Source organism: Sceloporus undulatus, chromosome 6 (genome assembly GCF_019175285.1).
Source record: "Sceloporus undulatus isolate JIND9_A2432 ecotype Alabama chromosome 6, SceUnd_v1.1, whole genome shotgun sequence".
Taxonomy (NCBI): domain Eukaryota; kingdom Metazoa; phylum Chordata; class Lepidosauria; order Squamata; family Phrynosomatidae; genus Sceloporus; species Sceloporus undulatus.
In genome coordinates, this window is record NC_056527.1 from 113692653 (window position 1) to 113714887 (window position 22235).

Consider the following 22235-nt stretch of genomic DNA (forward strand, 5'->3'; position numbering starts at 1 on the left):
TCAACATGAGATATATTCAACCAAAAGTCTAATACAACTGAAGAAACCATGCCAGATTACAAAAATTCAAAGGGTTTTCCCTCATAAAATTGTTCATCTTTCCCTCCAGTTCTTATCTGTTTTTGTTTTGTTTTGTTGCTTTGTTTTATTCTGAGTGTGTAGAGGGGATGCCGCATTAGGAAAAGGGAAAAGATAAAATCTTTTGCCTCAACTCATAAGTCCTTATTAGTCCCAACAGGAAAAAAATACAGGCAGTTGCTGACTTGAGCAATGACTCTAAAGGGAAGCTGGAACTCTCAGAATTCAGATTTCGTTAATCAATTAAAGGTGTCTGACGTGCCATTCTGAATCAGCATCTGTGATATTAAGCATACTATGACTCTCATTAAGGAAACTTTTGGGGAAATTGGTTTAGATGGACCAGCTATGGAAGCAAAGCCATACTTCAGAGTGAACACAGCACAGACCTCTCAGACTTGGAAAAATTACCATGACAGTAAACTGAACTATGCATGCTGGGGCATAGACAGAGTGTGTCCTTCAGCCACCCAAAACTCTGTGCAGAAAGGTTATAGGTCCTTAGCTGGCACTCACTTCTTGTCTCTTCATAAAGCTCTTGTCTGCTGTATCTTCTAAGAGGGCAGCAATGATGAGTAGAAAAGAGTAAAAACACATTGGCTACAAGGACTTTGAAGCATGGTTTCAGCTCTCAAGTTGATCATTTCCTTTGTGTGTAGGGCTGGGGGCAAACTGCCTTGCCCTCCCCATCCACACAGCCACCTAGACCACTGCTGAGGCAGCCATCCCCCCAAGACCTTCAGGGTTCAGCATGGTTACAGCCACACCAGATTCTGAAGCCAGGTGCTTCTCCCAAAGTCTTCACTGGTAATGCCAGATCCTGAAGGCACTCCCACCAGCAGCCCCTACTACTGAAGAGAGTAGTGTTGCAGCGTGCCAGGGTGGTGGTGAGCAAGCAGGAAAGGACAATGATTCCTTCCTGCTTTGGAAAAGCAGGCATACATGGCAAGTGCCCTAGATGGGGGAATAGTGATTTCTGTCTGCAGTACCAATACAAGGGAAAATCTAGGAAGTTTTTGGTGGCTTCACTGCTGAGCTGCCTGATGATGTTACAGCAGCCGAGCCAGCAGACTCCTTGTCTGCTATACCAGCAAGAAACATATTCTATATACATTAGCTGGAAAGTTAGCAGTGTCACAGTGTTAGAGGCGGAAGAAGGGATGCCTCCATGCACATCCTGTATTTTCTCTTGCCACCTCACTAGACCTTTCTAGTCACTTGAAGGAAGGACACATTAAACATAAAAGATAATATAGCAGAACTTGAAACTAGACATTAAATGACAAGAGCAGTCCAAACTATGCCTATTTCCACATTGATTTCATCAAAACCACTAGGATCAATGTCAGAGAAAATACTTCGGGCATGTTAATATTAATTTTGAATATATCATTATTTCTTCTTCAGAATTTTAACAGGAGAGACAAAACTAATGTTGCCTGACTCAGAATGTTTTTTGTTTCTTCTATGCCATGCCTGAGTCAGACAGAAATATGATATCAAATGAAACCCTGAACAAGACTTGGAATGCACTTGGATAATGTGTAAGACGACCTTCATTTTATCTTAGAAAATACAAATCCATGGCTGACAGGGACAACAGCATTACAAAAAAAAAATCCACATAGTTGTTGAAACAACTGTCTGTGCAGCACAATGAGACACAGTGAGCAAGTTGATGGATGACAAGAAAGAATATAAAGGACACCGTGATTTGAATGTAGCAAGCTTACAAGAGATGCATAGCTCCTAACCTTTACAGAATGGCTCTGGAACCTTGACTACTGGGGCTTTTTATTCTTTATCAGTCCTGTCACTTCTGTTTGTTGATGGATTTATGCAAAGGCAAGAGGGCCTTCACTTCCTTCTTAAACCTTCAACCCATCTTACTTGACATAGACTTCCTGGTGCTACAGACAGAGATCCAGGCCATCCTTCTGCAATGCAACTCATTTTGAAAATACTCATTGCTCTGGCAGCTGCCTCCTCATGTATGTTGGGATTTCCATTTTTGCAATATAATATTGTTTTCTCTTTTGTTTTCTCTCTCTTAAGTTTATCTCCCTCCCTTCATCTTCTCCTGCCAGGTGTCATCTCACAGGTGGTGCTGACCCAGTCAGATCCAGCATTGAAAAAATCTGGAGAATCCCATAAGCTGACCTGTGCCACAAGTGGGTTTGATCTTAGCAGCTATGGGATGAATTGGATCAGACAGAAACCAGGGAAAGGATTAGAGTCGCTGGTATACTACTATGGCACTGCTTCTGGGCACAGCTATTATTCTTCTGTGATCCAAGGGCGATTCACAGCGTCTAAGGACAGCTCCAACTTCTATCTGCAAATGAACAATCTAAAAGCAGAAGACACAGCCATGTCCTAGCAGACCTCAGACAAAATCCCTTTGGTGCATTCATTTTAGAAAAAGTCGCCAACAGGGGCATTAGAAAGCCAGAAAAGAGATTAATGAGGCAAAAGAGATACACCAAGAAAGGATAAGATACAATGGGAGATTATAAATTTTACATGGGCTGATCTAATTTCACTTTGCTTCCAGCGTTCATTGAAAAATGTGGGAGGTATTTGGGCTGAAATGATGATACAAAATAAAGGAAGATTTTTACAAACAATTATGTAAAAAACAACAGAACTAGGCAGAAAAGGAAAGTAGTGGGAAGAATGTTGCATATTGATGAGGGAACCAAACATTCTGGGGTAGAGGGAGATTCTATTAATTTATCATTACAGTACTTATAAATTAAACTATTTCTAGCTTACACAAATTAAGAGACCTCAGAGCAGAGAATAATGAGTCAACTCATCTTAAAATAACCTAAAGCCATTCTAAGATTTCAATTGCTTACCCAAAATAAAATACGCAAATTGTTAAGAGAACCCAAGATGGCTGGTAATATACATTATACTTAATAAACCTACAGAAAATCATACAAGTTACCAATTATAATATTTAAAAATAACAAAAAATTAACTAAAGAACATACAGAGAGCAACTACTAATAATATAATAAATTAAAATTACAACTAAAAACCAAAGAATATTATTTTTAAAAAAACTTTAAACACCAAGTTAAAACAGTTTAAAACATATTTAAACCATACTTTCAGATTAGTCTGAACCGAAGCCATATTGAACGTTATGGGTCATAGCTAGATCACTGAATAATTCCTGGAAATGGACCAGTAACCAGAGGTGCTGCTGCCACAAGGACATTGTATGTTCCCTTTAAGCAGTTCTGGCCAGCTGTCTGCCCACCAACTTTCTGGATCCTCTAAAGCTTCCAGACATTTCCCAAAGGCAGCCTGACATAGAATATGATTTGTTCTTGATGTGTGCCTTTCAAATGTTTCTGACTTATGGCAACCCTAAGGCGAACTCATCCTGGGGCTTTCTTGGCAAGATTTGCTTAGAGGAGGTTTGTCATTGCCTTTGTCAAGGCTGAGAGCATTTGACTTGCTCAAGATCAAGCAGTGGGTTTCATGGCCTAGTGGAGAATTGAATCCTAGTCACCAGAGTTGAAATTCAACACTTAAATGACAGAGTATGTTAGAGTGATATAAATGGGATATATTCAGCAAGCATATGTCCCCATACCCAATTCTAGCATGTCAAGGAATGGGCACATATGACCACCAACACTCCAAATGCACTCATACCTGCTTCTGAAATCAGGCATTCAGGCTCAGATTTGACTCCAGGATGACATATTTTCAAAGTGAAGAAGTCATCCTGTTCAAGTTACAACAATGACATGTGTGACTATGAATCCACTGCACAACTAAGAATGAAGAAAGATAAACTATCTATACTCAGGACTGTCCTACATTTCAAACGGACACAGGTGGAAACAATGCAGATAGTTTCCTCCTTCACTAAGCAAACATAAAAGTAAAAACCCTCTTTACCCTGTGGAATCATTCTGGACAGATTCATCTCTGCTCTACCCAAGCAAAGCAATTGTGTGCCAATGGGGTGTATGCACAAAATGACAACATGTTTCTTTGCTCCATTAAGACCAGTCTTGAGCTTGAGGTGATGACTGCACCAATGGATCATGAGGTCTTCAGAAACAACTCCTCCTCATCACACAATTTTGGATGTTGAGATAACATTTGGAGGGTGGGGAAGCTATGCTTTCCAGTCCCTAGCAAAATATTGCAACTCTTATTTTCAGGGTTGCCACGTGTTTTCATGTTCATGTCTTATTTCTCTGAAAATTGCAGGACTCAAAGGCATTAAGGAGGAGATACTCCCCCCCCCCAGTTTTTTCTCCTCCATGCTGAAAAGAATTAAACAAGATAGAGTTATTTATTTCTGGTATTTTGTGTGCTGTTAAATCACAGTACACTTAATCAGAAAACCAGTCAATGACCCAACATCAGAGTGCTGCATTCATCCTTTGGAGCCCCTCCAGGCTCTTGCATAATGATGCAAATTGATGCACAAGGCATGGCCCTCTAATGGCATTACACATATAACTCAGCTTCCAGAGTCTTGAAATGAATATGTGTATTCCACACTTGAGAAAAAAAAATCTCCCATCACTTCTCTTGAGGTGCTTACTTCTACATAGATCACCAACGGGATGCCAGCCAGGGAGAATCCCAAAATCATGGTTTCAGTGTTGAGCAGGAATATGAACTACCATCTCCATAGTTCTAGTGTGACATAATTATCAGTTTATCAGGAAGACAGTACAAAGAACAAATACTTAGAGGTACCCTAAATACATGCCACTCTACTTTTGTTGCCTCAAATAACACATAGGCACATTCTTTGAGCATTTTTACTTCCCACGGTACATAACTAACATTCCTCTCTCCCACTATTGCTGGACTAATCTGGGTGAATATCCAGCAGCATCTTATCTATTCTTCAGTCCAAAAAACAGGGCTTCTCCAGTTTCCCAAAAGAGGGCAGCAAAGACATAGCAAATATTTTTTAAAGAAGCCTTTAGTCTTGAAGAAAATAAAATAGTGATCCACTCCGGCTGTTTTGTGGTTTCAGCTCTATGACTGATGGGTTCCTGTGACTGGCCAAAATTGGTATTTGTCCCTTGGGAATATAACTGATCCAGGAGACTTCTTTCTGGTGTGAAGTTATGATTATCCTTCTTCCTCTTCTAAAGGAACACAATTACTTGGTCAGCAGTGATATTCCTTTTAGCACCTTTTGAATTCATAATTGTCTGTGCCTAATAAAAAGACATTGTGAGTATCCATTTCAGCCTGGTTCAAAACAGACTGCAGAAATAATCCAATTTGAGATTGCCCTAACTGCCCTGACTCTTTGCTATGGAATCCTAGGAAGGCTAAATATCTCACAAAACTACAGTTCCCAGAATTCCCTAGCATTGAGCCAGGACAGTTAAAGCGATCTCAAACTGGATTATTTCAGCTGTGTGTTTTGGACCTCTGTCACTAAGCCTTTTTGGCTTTAACAGGCGTACACCACATTAGAAGTGAAAGTCAAACATATTGTGAGTGAATGTTATTACTCACAGATGACTTGTATATGGAAAAGCACAAGTCACACTTTATTTACTGATTCATTAAAATGTTTATATCCCATTTGTATACCAAGGTCTCAGGATGGTATACAATAAGACAAAACAATCAATTTAAAATTGTGTGTGTGTGTGTGTGTGTGTGTGTGTGTGTATATATATATATATATATATATATGAATTTTAGAAACCTAAAACTTACTAAACAATGTACAATATGCATCTATGCAAAATGACATGTATGCAACTCTACATCTGTAAGCTTTAAATGAATGGCCATTCCGCTTTAGAGAGAAAATAAACCAATTGCTTTTAGAGAGCAGTTATGAAGGTGTAAGACCCCAAATAGGATTCTGAATTGTGTCTTCCCTACAACAAACATCCCTGGAACCTTTTCTCTTGCTTGATCTTTGTAACGTCTCCTTTGAGCCTCTACTATTTTCCTGCTAGCAATTGATGAATCCCAGATTGCTAAATCACAAATCCTGCCCCTCCTGGAAGCTAAAATCCGTACTCCATGGCTTACCCAGATCTTCATTCACAACCTGGATCTCAGAACATCCCTGAATTTCTGATCTGCATCTTTAAGTTTGTGTTTCTGCATTCTGGAGCAATTGTAGTTTACTAACAATTTATTTCTTTTATTTCTTTGTTGTCTATCATTTTTAAAGTTCTATCATAATATTTATTATTCCCCGATGCTTTCATTATATATTTTTAGATTCTTACTTTTTTTGAAACCCCTTTTGAAAAAGTTGCATGTGAGTGTTGTGTATGACTCCAACAGGTTTCTGTCTACACAGTAAATTCGGTATAGAAAAGCAAAATTTTGTAATCTGAAGCGAACAAAGGACAGGACCAGAAAGTAGGTGGAATTTGAAGAAATGTCATGAAAACGAGATGGAGCTTTTTATATCTCACTTTTCAATAACCAATTTATATTTCAGGGGTTGCAAGGGAATGGCTCATGCAAATCTCTCCAGGAAATGGTGAGGATGGTGAGAAAGCCCCTTGAAAAAAGAACCCTTCAAATATAAGCTGAAATTATCCTTGACATAAAGGTCTCTCTTTCCTCCCAGTGAAGGCATTTCTTCATTTACCATTATGAATTCCTTGCTATTATTGTATTTTTTGGTGGCTTTACCAAAAGGTAAGCTCATCTCCTATTCCACATCTAACCACTTTCCTTGTTTGTATTGTAAAGGATATTAGATATTCATTGGAATGTTGTTTCTTTCCTAGGGGTTTTCTCAGATGTTCAACTCACATCTTCTGGACCAGGAATGGTGAGACCTGGGGAGACTCTCAATCTCCTCTGTCATGTGACTGGCTTCTCCATCTCTACTCAGTATTATGCATGGCACTGGATCCGACAACCTCCTGGCAAGGGTCTAGAATGGGTTGCAAGAATATACCCCTATAGCGGGAGCACAAATTATGCCTCTTCTCTAAAGAGTCACACCACCATCTCTTCAGACACCTCCAAGAATGAGTTCTCCCTCCAGCTGAGATCTGTGACACCAGAGGACTCAGCCGTCTACTTCTGTGCCCGAGAAAACACAGTGAGACAATTTCTATCAGGACTGCATACAAAAAGAGGAAACTAATTTTATTATGAACAATTCCTAGTTACATGCAGTGGTCAATAGAGAGAAAGATGCTGTGAAAGAACAATTAGTAGAACAGTTAGTAGAGAAAATAGCAAAACAATTGGCAATGCAATGCAGGGTGTGGGCTTTCTAAAATTCATTGATGAAGAAATTGACTTTTCAATAAGAAGACGGGGAGGGAGCAATTCACCTATTCCTCTTTTATTAATGGATACACATGGAGGTGTTTGCATCAGGGCAACACCAAGAAAAAGCCTTTGGTGCAATTATACATTAAGACTGCAGACATGCCTCTATGGTATTTGCACTACCTAGTTCAATAGTTGGGATGAAAAGAATAACTGAAAATATTCAGAAAATGCTTGATAGAAATTTTTTTTAGTATAGTGAAACCCTGAAAAAAAGAATCCTGGGGGTTTATTCAGACTTTTTCTTACCACAACTATGTAAATCATCTCACTCACACCTTCCGCTTTTGTTGTTCACACTAATTTTTTTAAAATTGGAAATGCACCTATGTGGATCTCTGCAAGTTCTGTTGCTCACACATGTCAGCATTGCAAATAGAGTCAGTGCTGTGGATATATTCAAAATACATTCATGGCATGCAGAATTTTATCCTAGTTTATCCCTGGTCTATTTGCATTTGCAATTCACACAGCTGATGATTCAAATCTTTTAGGAAAACCAGAAAAAAAATTCAAGTGAAGTTGTTTTTTGGCAGCCCCACCTCCATTTAATTAGATGCATACGAAATGTATGTGAACAACAAAGGTTAAACCCAGATTCTACTGGGATTATTTTCACTGTCTCAATAACCCCCTGGACTAACAGACATCTTTACAGTTATAGGACATATGAGGTGTAAAATTTGCATGGGATTGTTTTACACAGAAAAGAGCATTTCCTACACAGAAGATAATATTTCTCAGTTCTGGTGTTGAAAATGTTGGGGATTTTCAGTTGGAGATATCATTACAGTCATACACAGGTCAACCTATGTGAAATGCAAGTCTGCATCCCACCTCCAAACTTATGGGTTGAACCAGTTCTACTTACAATGCCCATGAATCTTAATTGTGGTTCTGGAATGAATTTTATACTGGGTTAAAATAAACTGACCTGGAAAGCTGGTGTAAAAAGTCTCTGATCATACTGGGAGGTGACAGAAAATATTCTGGATAAACCAAACATATATGGATCTCCAAAATAAAATTGGAAAGAACAGGAACAAAATCTGAGACTTTCTGGGGTCCCACCCCCCAAATTAAGCTGAATTTGCCAGCTTCTGGTTGAATTCAAATACAGAGTGTGAATGGCTAAAATTTATATCATTCCTGTCTTAGGCATCCCTATAAATACTGCCTCTGATTTGCTCTTCTACAAGACATGCAAATATAGACAAACAGTGGATTGTCAAAGGCCTTTGTTGCTCATTTATGGTCAAATAGATGCAAATACACAGATAGCTTCCTGTTCATATCTGTGATATACTGTTCGTGCCCCAATTACAACCATACACACAACTCTTTGTGATTGTCAGCAACTATTTTTGGCTTCATCTCATTCCGAGGAAAATAAGAAATGTTATATTGGATCCATCTCCTTGTCTTTTTCACAGTTTACCATGGTAGCTTTTGTTCTTTCAGATAAAGAGAATGGTGAGGTATTTCAATTCTCAGTCTGCCCGAAAAAATGAGTTTTGTTTTTCCCTTCCAGATGTGCAGTCAGAAATCCGGTTGGAGGAGTCTGGAGGGGGTTTGAAAAAACCTGGAGGATCTGCCCACCTTTCCTGTCAAGTCACTGGGTTCACCTTCAGCAGTTACTGGATGAGCTGGGTGAGACAGGCTCCTGGAAAGGGCCTGGAATGGGTTGCACGTATGCATCCAACAGATGCAGCTCACATTTACTACTCAAATTCAGTGAAAGGGCGCTTCATCATCTCCCGAGACAATTCAAACAGTCTACTGTTTTTGCAAATGAACAGCCTGAAAACTGAAGACACTGCTGTTTATTACTGTGCAAGAGACACAGTGAGGGAAAGTGAATATGAAGCCAAGTAAAAACTCTCTTTTCAGCACAGACTCATTCTACTCAGATTAATCTCTTCTGTTTCCAAAGAAAGCAATTGTTTGCCAATAGTGTGTATACAAAAAAATGAGAGGGCATTTTTATGTCCCATTTGGCCCAGTTGATGAGTCTTGACCTTGATGTATTGGGTCTCTTGCACCAGTGGAGCATGAAAATATACCAACATCAAGGACTCTGTGGCAGTTTATTACCAAGGGTATGCAAGTATAGCAATAGCAATAGCAAGTACATTTCTATACCACTTAAGCACTCCCTAAGCAGTTTACAAAGTGTAAGCTAATTGCCCCCAACAATCTGGGTACTCATTTTAGCGACCTCCTTGGAAGGATGCAAGTCTGAGTTGAGCTTGAGTCCTTTCACTGGTATTGAACTCGCAACCTTATGGTTTGTGAGTGAGTGGCTGCAGTGGCATTTAACCACCAGGGCTCCTGTATTACATTTCTTCTCTCATAACCTCATTTCCAGTACAACTCTTTCACAGGAGAGACCAAAATACCTAAAGTTGATGGCATGTTAGGTCTGGAGTAGGGCTCAACCAAGATCCCATCACTAATGATGTTGCTAGAATAGGCCCTCTGTATATGCTCTAGTTTGGTTCCAAGACCCCCTGTGGATACCAAAATCCATGGATGCACAGGTTCCATTATACAATGACATAGTAAAATGGCATCCCTTAAATAAAATGGTGAATGGCAAGGTTTACTTTTTGGAATCCCCATCCACCCAATACTTTTGAACTGTGGTTGGTTAAACCTGTGGATGCAGAACCTGTGGTCACAGAAGGGCGACTGTATCTGCAGTTTAAAAAGATGGAGTAGAACCATTAAAGAAATTGGACAGCTATCATGTCTTTTCTTCATCCATGGATTGTCTTCTTCTAAAAAAAGAGATGAAGAAACATTAGGATATCCTAGGATGATGACACATTGTAACTTGTGCTGTTTGTATCTCTTGGGCAAAGATCAAGAGGACATCTCATCTTCTTCGCTTTACCAAGAATCTTGTCCACGTCATCGGTAATCACAGACTCAATCCAGCTTAATCTCAATAATGGGTTTTCTGGACACCTCATATATCGAATGTGCTACAATACCAGCATCCAAGTTAGTTAAAATACCTTGGACCATGTTCATGCCCTATTCCTTACTGTAATTCTTCCTCATTGCCCAAATCTTATTGAGTGGGTTGCTAAGATCTTGCACCTTGGCTTTATTTTGCAGGGTATGCAAATATACAGACAGCTTCCTGTTTAGAATGGCCATATATTCACATTACTCAGCTAAGCTCATAGACACAACACTGTGCCTTGATCAATTCTGGTTCAACTCCTCTCAAAGAAGAAGAAACGGAGAAATGATATTTTGGCTAAACTTGGTTTTCTTTTTCCCACTTTTCAGAGGCATTTTTTTTCTTATTTTAAGTAAAAAAAATGACTATTGCATTTAATCTTTGTTCTGGTTCAAATATAATTATAGGATGTCTTCCCCTTCCTTCTAGATGTTCAATCGGAGATAAAGTCGGAAGAGTTTGGAGGGTATGAAAAAAGACCCGGAGACTCCCTTCTAATCTCTTGTAAAGCCTCTGGCTTTACTTTCAGCAGCTACTACATGGACTGGGTGAGACAAACTCCTGGAAAGGGCTTGGAATGGGTTGCAGATATAGGTAGATCTTCAAGTCCCCTTCGCTATTCAGATGCTGTGAAAGGACGCTTCATCATTTCCAGGGATGATTCCAATAGCTTGCTATCTTTGCAAATGAACAACCTGAAAACAGAGGACACTGCAGTTTATTACCGTGCAAGAGACACAGTGAAGGAAAGTGACTGTGAAGCCAAGCAAAAGGTCTTCTTTGATGATGAAAACTCTCCACTCGAATCCATCTGAACTCTGTTCAAAGTCTGCGATGGTGAGGTACTGTGTAGCATTGTAGTGGCAGAATTTTCCTGTTATAATAAAAAGCTATAGAAAGATGGAGTCACCTTTGTTAGTTTTGTTATTTTGAGGCTTAATAGCTAGAGAAAACTCGGGCAAAGTAATAGAGAGGGCATTTTGACCTGTAGGGAAATGGGCACCAGCGAAATAGACACAACTTAGATAAGGAGACATTGGCGGGTTACAGACTGCCGAAATGCGGCGGTCTGCTGCCGCCGCCAGTTGCTGCATCCGGGAACCGCAGCAGCCAAATGGCGTGGTTCCCAGACGCAGCAAAGAAGGAGCACAAAAATCGTGCTCCTCCTTGCTCCATGGAAGAGAAGCCGCGAGGCACTAGTCACGCACTCACAGCATCACTTCCAGGGCGCAATGTGCAGACGCAAAGCGTCCATTACGTCAAGATGGCGGCTGCCGTGTGGAACGGCCGCTGCCATTTGTTACAGACTCAGTCCGTGCTAGGGTTAGGGACGTCTGGAAGAGACGCCCATTTGTGACAGGCCTTTGTTGATGTTCAGAAGAAAGGCTACTGAAGGCTGTACTACCCACTCTGAGGCTTTAACTCTTTCAGTGCACAGTGTTGTTGCATTTCCAACAGACTCTAACCTTCTTGTTCATGTCTTCTCACCAGGGGATCAATTCACCATCTGGCCCTAATTCAGAATCATGGCTACAGCCTATGGGGGGGGGGGAGATCCAATATGTTTTTTTTCTCCAATATCCTCACCAGTTGTGAAGAGCTACTTATTTCCCCATGGAATCATTCAAATCGCTATGATTAGGCCATCTGCCTCAAACTCCAAAGGATTTCTACAAGGCAGTACAAAGCAGTAAACAAGCGACCTGCAAGCAGGTATAAATAAAAACTCTGTTCCATAGAGAATGGGAAGTAGGTGCAAAAGGCAGACAGGAGTCTGTCAGTTGCATTTCTGGCATTTTCTCACCTTGCAGCTTACAGAAAGATGTGAAATTGGAATGTTGCAAATTGAACTAGCCTTCAAGTGAGCAACTTTCTTCCTATGGATACCGTCTAAAAGTGATGCATTTCCTTTAAGAGGGACAGAGGCAGAAACGGGCAAAATCTAAAATTATCTGTCGAACTGATCACTTGCCATGAATGGAGATGAGAGAGTTTGCGTTTAGAGGGAGAAACGTTCTGACCAGAATGCTTTGGTTATTCATATTCTTCCTTCTGCTACTTCCCAGGATTAATAAAGCAAGTGTTCTGAAATGCCATGCAAGTGACATCTTTCCCATTCCCCAAGAGTGGTACCAGCCAGGCGAACTTCTCATTGGTGGCATCTCTTCTCAGCTTGTTTATATTTTCTATGAAGCCTCATTCAAAGAAAACCCTTCCCAGGATATGTTTGGGATTCCAGAGTAAGATATGATTATTTCTTCCCTCTTTCTATTTTCAATTTAACAACTTCATAATGAACTTCTCATCTGCATGCCAGGATGTTCTGATAAAAGCATAGCTTGCTCTTCACATTCTGGGTGTTGCACTTGTCACTAAATGTTGTTAGCTGTACAAAAGATGTGAACTTTGTTCTCTAATAATAAGAGGGATATTTGGGAGGTGAAATTAACATAATGTTAAAGAATTCTTGCCAATCATATCACATTTAAAGGCCACAAGCACAGAACAGAGAGATTCCTTAAAAACCATAATAATTAAAGAGAGAGGGAGAGAGAGAGAGAGATGGAAGAGTCAAGAATTCAATATATTTAACAAGTTCTTTTAAAAGCACAAACACAGGACATTATGCACAAAGATAGGCTATATAGCCTGAGTTGGGTACAGTTAAGATATGCTGAGTTATACATTATGAGATTTGTGAAAATATTTGTGAAAATTATGGGATTTGCGAAAAGATGTCTAAGAGGATGGTGTGGTATTGTTTTTTCCTCATATTAAGGAGATAATAGCAGTAAGTTAGACCTAATCTGAAATCATATCTGAATAGATGCAAGCAAATACATGGCAGGAGATTGGACTGAATAGCCCTTGTGGCCCCTTCCAAATTTACGATTCTAAATTATGTGTAATCTAAATATAACCAAAACAATTCTGAATCAGAATAGGAACATAAGCAGTTTTCTGTTCTGCAGCCATCGACTGTATACCTATTCTACATTCACAAGCAGGATGTTTGTATAACAACACTTTCCTACCTGTGTTAATGATAACTCTTCTTTCTAGAATATTGTCACTTTTATGGCTGGTAATATACCATGACTATTATAAATTTATAGCCTAATATACATATATCTCGTCTAATCCCCATTAAACTTGTCCAAGATGGAAGATATTACTGCATTTTCTACCATCCAATTCCATAGTTTGACTTTGAGATGTGTGAATTCATAGATATATAGCCATGTTAGTCTGTACAGTCTGTAGAATCAGTATGTAGAGAGGTCTTGAGACTAACGGAAAGAAAGAAGCTGGCAGCATGAGCTTTTGTAGACTTAAGTCTACTTCTTCATATGCATTTGGAGGAAATACATCTGATGAAGTAGACTTAGGTCTATCAAATCTCATGCTGCCAACCTCTTTCTTTCAATTACAAGATCTGTCTACATTTGTGGTGTGTGGGGAAGGGTCTCCAGAATCTCTAGCCATTTAGAGATACTGGGCTTCCTAGGATCTAGGATTATGAGAGTAGGACTGCCTTCTCTCCATGTATTACCTTGTACATTTCTATGAATTTTATTTGTATGAACAGAATATCCACAAATGATGCCTTTTCCTAATGAGTTAGTTGCTTTTGACCCTTAATCATTTTAAATGGAATAGGTTTCCCCCCTAAATACATGTAAACCTGAATACAACTCTGTTGGTTTGAAATAATCCATTGAAAGAAAGAAAAATGAAAATGCTCAGAAACCAAGTATTGCAGAGAAGACCAAAAAATGACATGTAATTTTTTTCCTGCTTTCTGTAGCTACCTTACCAGACAGAAAATATAACAATATTTTTAATACAAAATTGACCTGTACACTTTGCTTCTAAATTCTTTTACAGAATGGTGACTAAATTCTACCAGCATGCCCTGGCCTTGGCTTATGCGGTGCATGAGATCAACCAAGATCCTAAGATCTTGCCTAATGTTACTCTGGGATTCCATATTGCTGACAGTTACTATGATGCAAGGATGACCTATCGGACCACTATAGATCTGCTCTTCAAATCCCACAGATTTTCTCCCAATTACATCTGTGACAAATGGAGGAACCTGATAGCTGTCATTGGAGGGCTTGGGGCTGCCACCTCTTCCCACATGGCAAATTTTTTAGGTTTCTATAAGATTCCACAGGTAGGCTCTATGTGTGCAATATTTTCTCATTCTCTTTCTCTAGGTAAACTTTTATACAAAGAGATGGATAAGAATGCCTTTTTTTCCCCTTTTTTAAAAAAAGCCCTACACGACTAACATCATCATCTTCAATCCCCCAGAATATACTTTGACTTTTTTAAATGGCCACATTGAGCATTTTTCTTTCCAAATGAACATTGAATAAATAAGTGTATGATCATAAAATAACTCATGTTAACATACTTTTACCATGTTTGTACATTTTATTTTAGATTATATATGGCTCAATTGACCTTGAGGAGATTATTAACACACAGGATTTTCCATTTTATTCCATGGTCCCAAATGAATCCCATCAGAACACTGGGTTAATCCATTTGCTTCATTATTTTGGATGGACATGGGTTGGGATATTTGCAGTTGATAATGAGAGCGGAGAGCATTTCTTGCAGTGTGTGGAACCATTGCTTTTCAAGAATGGGATCTGTGCAGAATTTACCAAAAGAATACCATATATGGCACGTTTAGATGACATGGATGGAGTTACATATTTGGCCTCTGCTATTTATGTACATTTAACAAATAGTACAGCTGATACAATTATTTTCTATGGGGAATCTTTGACAATCGCAACTCTACGATTTATCTTAGCTTTGGGAGGTCTTCATGCATCATTTAAGGTGTGGATCATGACAACTCAGATTGATTTCATTTTAACAGGATTTCTAAGAGGTTGGGATCTTGAGGTGTTCCACGGTGCTATTGCTTTTGCAGTCCACTCAGAAGACATTCCAGGTTTCAGAGAATTCCTAAAGACAACCAATCCTTTCCGGAACAAAGGAGATACATTTATTAAAGTCTTCTGGGAACAAGCATTTGACTGTTCCTTTCCAAAGCCTTGGGAACAATCAGAAGCCATGGGACAATGTACTGGAAATGAGATTCTAGAGAATATCCCTAAACCTCAGTTTGAAATGAGCATGACTGGCCACAGCTATAGTATCTATAATGCTGTCCTCAGTGTGGCTCATGCTTTGCATGTCATATCCAAGTCTAGATCCATTGACAAAAGAGGGGAATCCACTTCTCATGCAAACAAGAGATGTACTAGAGTGAAACTGCACCATCTGCAGCCTTGGCAGGTGATGTCTCCAGCAGATCCCACACACAAACACACTGAGATGATATGAAATGCTTGCACTGAATTTTGTCCTCATTGTATAGCTAATGAAATAAAATTGTAGATTTTCTGTTTGCATTTCCCTTTGACCATTCAGCTGGAGTCCTAAAATTGGAAGAGTATGATGAAATGACATTCTCCTTCTTCTTTTGTTTCTCCCTCTTTTCTCCCTTTTCAATTATAGCTCCATCCATTTCTTCAAGTCATTTCATTTAACAACTCTGTAGGAGAAAGCATATCCTTTGATCAGAGAAAGGAAATAAGAAGTTCATTTGATATTATTAATTTGGAAACATTACCAAACAATTCCTTCCAGAGAAGGAAAGTTGGGAAGGTGGATCCCGGTGCTCCTCAAAATGAACAATTCATCATTCAGGAAAATATGATTGTATGGCACAGAGGAATTAACCAGGTATATGTTTCAAGAGAGATCTCTGGCCTTGCCCATTTTGACTGATAAAATTTAGCAAGAGTGGATTGATGGGCTGCATCCAAGCAGGTGCATATGCCTCAGCATAATGGGGAAGGTCAAAAAACCTTCCCTGGACCCCCTGGATATGAAGAAGTACAGGCCTGTATTCCATCTTCAATTTTTGAGCAAGGTGATCGAGAGGGCTGTCGCCCTTCAACTCCAAGTCATCTTGGATGAAACCAATTATCTAGACCCATTTCAAACCAGCTTCAGGACAGGATATGGGGTGGAGACTGCCATGGTTGCTCTGGCTGATGATCTTCATCTAGGCATTGACAGAGGAAGCTTGACCCTGTTGGTGCCTCTAAACCTCTCAGTGGCCTTCGACACAATAGATCACAACATCCTCTTGGAACGCCTGGGAGAGTTAGGAATCGGTAGCACTGCATTCCAGTGGTTCTGGTCCTTCCTCTCGAGTAGATTCCAGAGAGTGATGCTCGGGGAGAGTCGCTCCTCAAAAATGGAGCTTAACTGTGGTGTCTCTCAAGGCACCATACTGTCTCCAATGCCAATCAACATTTATATGAAGCCGCTGGGAGAAATCATTCACAGATATGGGGCAGGGTGTTATCAGTACGCTGATGACACCCAAATATATTTCTCCATGTCCCAATCAGCAGCTATGACAACAGATGGCATTTCTCCCCTCAATTAGTGTCTTGAAGTGGTAATGGGCTGGATGACAAAAAACAAACTCAATCTGAATCCAGACAAAACAGAGGTACTTACAGTAGGGCCCCCCAAACCAGGTATAGGGTTGCAACCTCTAGTTCTAGATGGGGTCACACTCTCCACAAAGGCCTGTGTTCACAGTCTGGGGGTGCTCCTAGATCCGTTGCTTCACATGAGAAATCAGGTGAATGCGACGATCAGCAGCGCCTGTTATCAGCTGCGGCTGATACACCAGCTTCATCCTTTCCTGGAAGTAAAGGACCTAGAAACTGTTGTACATTCACTGGTAACTTCACGACTTGATTTCTGTAATGCGCTCTACATGGGGCTACCCTTGTGCTTAGTCCGGAAACTTCAACTAGTGCAAAATATGGCAGCCAGGCTGGTCTCCGGAAAAACTAGGAGCGACCGAATAACACCCGTCCTAAAATCTCTTCACTGGCTGCCTATTAGTTTCCGGGTACAGTACAAGGTGTTGGTTATAACTTTTAAAGCCCTACATGGCTTGGGCCCAACCTATTTGAGGGATTGCCTGTTCCCACATAATCCGCTCCGCACCCTCAGGTCCTCTGGGAGGAATCTATTGCAGCCTTTAAAAACCAGACTAACTGCTACCTCCCAGAGGGCCTTCTCTGCAATTGCTCCCAAACTATGGAAAGGCCGGACCGACGAGATCCGTCAAATTGCCAGTTTAGACAGCTTTTTAAAAAGCTGTCAAGACAGATCTCTTCCGGCAGGCCTTTCCTGAATAAAGTGCCAGGCCACAGACTGACTGCCCCCCACATCATGTATTAGCCCACCACTCTGTCCTCGCTGTATTTTTTATTGTGTTTTAATAGATATTTTAATTGTGACATATTTAATCCTGTTTTAAAGGGGGGATTTGGGACATAATTTTGTAAATGTGGATTTTAATGTGTTGTGAGCCGCTTTGATTGTCTCATCACAGAAAAGCAGGATACAAATAAAAGTTTTATTATTATTTATTATTAAGGTGCATGTTGACTTCAAGTAGGCAGTGGTATGCCCAGTTGTTAAGTGGACATCCCTGAACCCAGAGGTATATGACAAATACCACCATGTTGCAAATTGCCTCTTCTAGGTCAAAGTGTTTGAGCACGTGGTATCTGGTCAACCTCAGGCATTCTTGGATTATCTTGGCCTACTTCATTCTGTTTTCAGATCAGGGCATTACCATCAAATGGCCTTAGTTGTTCTGACTGATGCCCTGCTCTGGCAGAAAGACATGGGAGTGCTACCCTGTTGATTTTTCTGGATCTCCGAGTGGCTTTTGATACCATTCATCATGCCCTCTTACTAGACCAGCTCTGTGGGATGGCAACTGGGGGCATATTAGTTCCTCTATTTTCTGAAGGACGAGGTCCAGGCTCAAGCATTAGGGGATTTCCATTCATCCCATTACCACTAAAGTTTTACAGGCCACAGGTTCCCATGCTGTTAAATAAGTTGATAAAACCACTGATAGAGGTCATAAGAACATTGGAGCGGAGTGCCATTAGTATGCTCTATTTCTCATCATCAGCAGAGGCAGCTGGTGCTATACAGGTGTGAGAACAATGTCTGGATGCTGTAATGGTTTTGATACGGGACAATAAACTGAAACTGAATCCCCAAAAGATGGAGGCTCTGTGGACTGATGTTTCTCAGGTTCAGGAACAGGTAGTTTACCAGTCTTGGGTGGGTTTGCACTCCTCTTGAGAGAGCAGATATGTAGCTTCAATGTATTCTTACATCCATCTTTGTCACTCAAGACCCAGCAGGACTTTGTAGAACAAACTGTTTGGGGTCATATTAGAGTGGTCTTCCATCTAGAAAATGGTGTTTCCTGAGCAAAACAACCACAAGTAAACTATGTGCAGAATAAATCCCCAATTGCAGATTCTTGTCAGACCATGATTGTCCTCATTATGGGTTCTTGAAATTAAAAACAAACAAACATGTTTTTCAACTATTTAAAAAATATTTTTGAATATTCTATCCATCCAAACATCGGAGGCCCAGTTTCTACCAACGTTGCTGATGTTTAGCACCAAGTAAAATATGATTGTTTCTGAAAGCTTTGAGGACCTAATTAATTTTTCAAAACCCTCCCATATACATGATTTCAATTCATTTTGAACTATTTTAAATTCCTGTAGTGGTTTTAATCTGTCTTTGGAAATTCTAATATGTTTAAGTCTTTTAAAATTATTTTAATTTTTAGAATATTTTCATATTTTGTTAGGTTGATTTCATTACACATTTCCCTGGGATTTTTGATTAAAACAGTTTTGGAGGATCCAGACATTTCTCAATGGTTCATTCATGTACCAGAAAATTCCTTTCTTAAGCACCATCATGATACTTAATCAGAGCTGAAAATAAAATCAACGTTAGATTGCATACTGTTTCATGCAAATCAATAATAATGAAGCAAAACATTCCTTGCTTCTATATTCTTTTTTTAAAAAATACTAGATCATTGTGTAGAATTCTGATTTTACAAAAATTCACCAGCCAGCAGAAAGGCTGTTTCTTTGTTCCTAATTGTGAAGTTCTTTACTTTTAATGAACCACTGAGAAATGCTGGGAAGAAACACTCTTTGAAATCCAAGCATTGAAATGTCTTTTGGATTTATTGGCAGGTGCCCCCTCTTTCTCAGTGCAATGAGCATTGCAACCCAGGTTGGCAGAAGAAAAGTAAGGAAGAGAACCCATTCTGCTGCTATGATTGCATTCCATGTCCAGATGGGGAAATTTCTAATGCAACAGGTAGAGTATGAAGGGCACAATTCCTTCATCAAAGAGCATGAAGTGAGATTTTTTGCTATGGCAGTCATGTAAGCATAGACATATTAAAGATGGTACAGAAATGCAATCTCTTCCTGTTTTTCAGATATGGAGAACTGTTTCAGATGCCCAGAAGATCAATATCCAAGCAAAAACAGAAGCACATGCATCCCCAAAAGCATAGTTTTCTTGTCTTATGAAGAGCCCTTGGGGATCAGTTTAGCTGCACTTGCTCTATCTTTTGCCCTCATCACATTATTGGTTCTAAGAATATTTATCAAGAATAAAGATACCCCAATCGTCAAAGCCAACAACCGAAATCTCACCTATACTCTTCTCATCTCCCTGCTGCTCTGCTTCCTCTCTTCTTTCCTATTCCTTGGTCAACCACAGACTGTCACTTGCCTTCTGCAACAATCAATTTTTGGTTTGACTTTCTCAGTGGCTGTTTCTTGTGTTCTGGCAAAAACTACCATTGTTTGTCTAGCATTCCTAACTACAAAGCCAGGATCTAAGATGAAGAAGTGGGTAGGGAAAAGATTGGATTGTTCCACAGTTCTTTCTTGTTCATTTTTTCAAGCAGGTATTTGTATTGTATGGTTGGCAACTTCTCCTCCGTATCCTGATTTAGACATGCACTCACTGAGAGAAAACATCATTTTGCAATGCAATGAAGGGCCAGCCTACTTGTTTTACTGTGTTCTGAGCTACATGGGCCTCTTGGCTATTGCCAGCTTCATTCTGGCATTCCTTGTCCGGAAATTGCCTGACACTTTTAATGAAGCCAAGTTTATTACATTCAGCATGTTGGCATTTTGCAGCGTGTGGGTCACCTTTGTTCCAACCTACCTCAGCTCAAGAGGCAAAAATATGGTGGCTGTGGAGATCTTTTCCATCTTGGCTTCCAGTGCTGGGCTACTGGTTGGTATTTTTTCCCCTAAATGCTTCATCCTTCTGCTCAGACCTGAGCTGAACAACAGAGAGCAGCTCATGAAGAGAAGGAATTAAAGATGCATGTGGCATTTTCCCTAGTACATCCATTCTGTATTGTTACCAGGCTGTACACTGGTAAAATGTCATAAACTTGAAGAGCAGAAAAACTGCTTTGGCATTAATTCAACCAATAAAATTGAAATCATCACTTTAGAGCTTCCATCACTGTAGCAGAAACACACCAGGAAAAGGAATGAAAAGCATTTGAGGTCCCCCCCTCTTTTTTATCTTTTTGTAATTTCAGCTTTGAGCATCAATTGGACACTGCTTTTATATCCCTTGAAAAGACAGAGCATTAAACAAATAAGAACCAGAATAAGACGGGTGAAGTTAATCTTTTTTAAAATGTGAATGAAACCTAGAGAATTAAAGGCTTATCTTATTTACTGTGTATCTTCTAGACAATTTCTCCAAATATTTCACTTCTGAAAGAATAAACTTAAACCACCAATGGGTATTTATTTCATATTCCGGGAGACAATGATTTCTCCTTCTGTTCAATAAACTGCTTAGTTTGATGCAAATGCTGTAGTCCACACTAGAAGTCCATTTCAATGTAGCATTTGCTGTAATGTCCATTTCAGCTGTTGGTACAGAAATGAATTATCCATGGCTAACTGTCATATGTAGCTAAAGGTAACATTCAAGTTGTGACCGTACTGTAAAATATATAATACCATTCAGTAGGGCAGAGCAAGTGTGGTGCAATGGTTTGAGCACTGAACTAGGACTCCAGTTTTTGAATTCCCTTTCAGTCATGGAAACATAATTAAACAAATATTGTGAGATATTACTATTCCAACAGATGTAGGATTATTACATACCAAGAGGTCATCTAACTGACCATTCCTTCCTCCCTCTGACCTTTCCATCCTGTTTTACTGATATTAGAAACCTTGATTACAGAACCGACTTAATAAAGGCTGCATCTCCACTGCAGAATTAATGACATTTGATGCCGCTTTAACTGCCGTGGCTCACTTCTATGGCATTCTGAAGTTTGTAGCTTTGTGAGATATTTAACATTATTTGTCAGAGAGCTTTGGTGCCACAACAAACTTCAGATCCCATGAATCCACAGAGAATCCATAGAGAATCCATTAACTCTGCAGTCCAAGAAAATTGGTAGTTAGATCCTGTATTTCAGTCGGAACCTTCTTCTCTTGGATACAGGATTATTCATTCTTATTGATGCTTTTATTAGGTATTGATATCTTTCTGCTGTGTTATGATACAGTTTTAATAATGTACTGTATATAGATACAATGTGTTTAAGCTTGCTATGTTTATTGCATTGTAATACTTTGTTGTTTGCTATGGCTTTGTGATCAAGCAATAAAAAATGCTGCTCTTGTGATTTAAAAAGTACTGAAAATGCATGAAAATGAACCTTGTGTGGTCTTTGTCCTCAAGATTTGGTAATCCAGTCTGTATTGCACTGAAACATGTGAATTATTCATTTCCACAATAATAACTCTAGGTCCATCCGCATTGTAGGAATAATGCAGTCTGGCAGCAATTTAACTTGTACTGTTTTTAAATTTTGTTAGCTGCCTTGAATCCGTATGCAGGGATGAAG

At 39.6% G+C, this 22235-nt stretch overlaps 1 protein-coding gene across 1 annotated transcript; it reads left to right on the plus strand.

Annotated features, from left to right (window-relative positions):
- The first annotated feature begins 11203 nt into the window (after positions 1-11203).
- Positions 11204-20671, plus strand: LOC121933899 (vomeronasal type-2 receptor 26-like). The gene is made up of 7 exons (XM_042473884.1): positions 11204-11211; positions 12436-12609; positions 14258-14549; positions 14822-15691; positions 15914-16141; positions 19519-19645; positions 19770-20671. Exons 1-7 carry the CDS (start codon positions 11204-11206, stop codon positions 20669-20671), a joined length of 2601 nt encoding a protein of 866 aa, XP_042329818.1.
- Positions 20672-22235: the final 1564 nt, after the last annotated feature.

Coding starts and splice junctions, on each gene's coding strand:
- LOC121933899 (XM_042473884.1), top strand. Junction 16,142..19,518: donor GGCACAGAGGAATTAACCAG/GTATATGTTTCA, acceptor ATTTATTGGCAG/GTGCCCCCTCTTTCTCAGTG. Junction 19,646..19,769: donor GGAAATTTCTAATGCAACAG/GTAGAGTATGAA, acceptor CCTGTTTTTCAG/ATATGGAGAACTGTTTCAGA.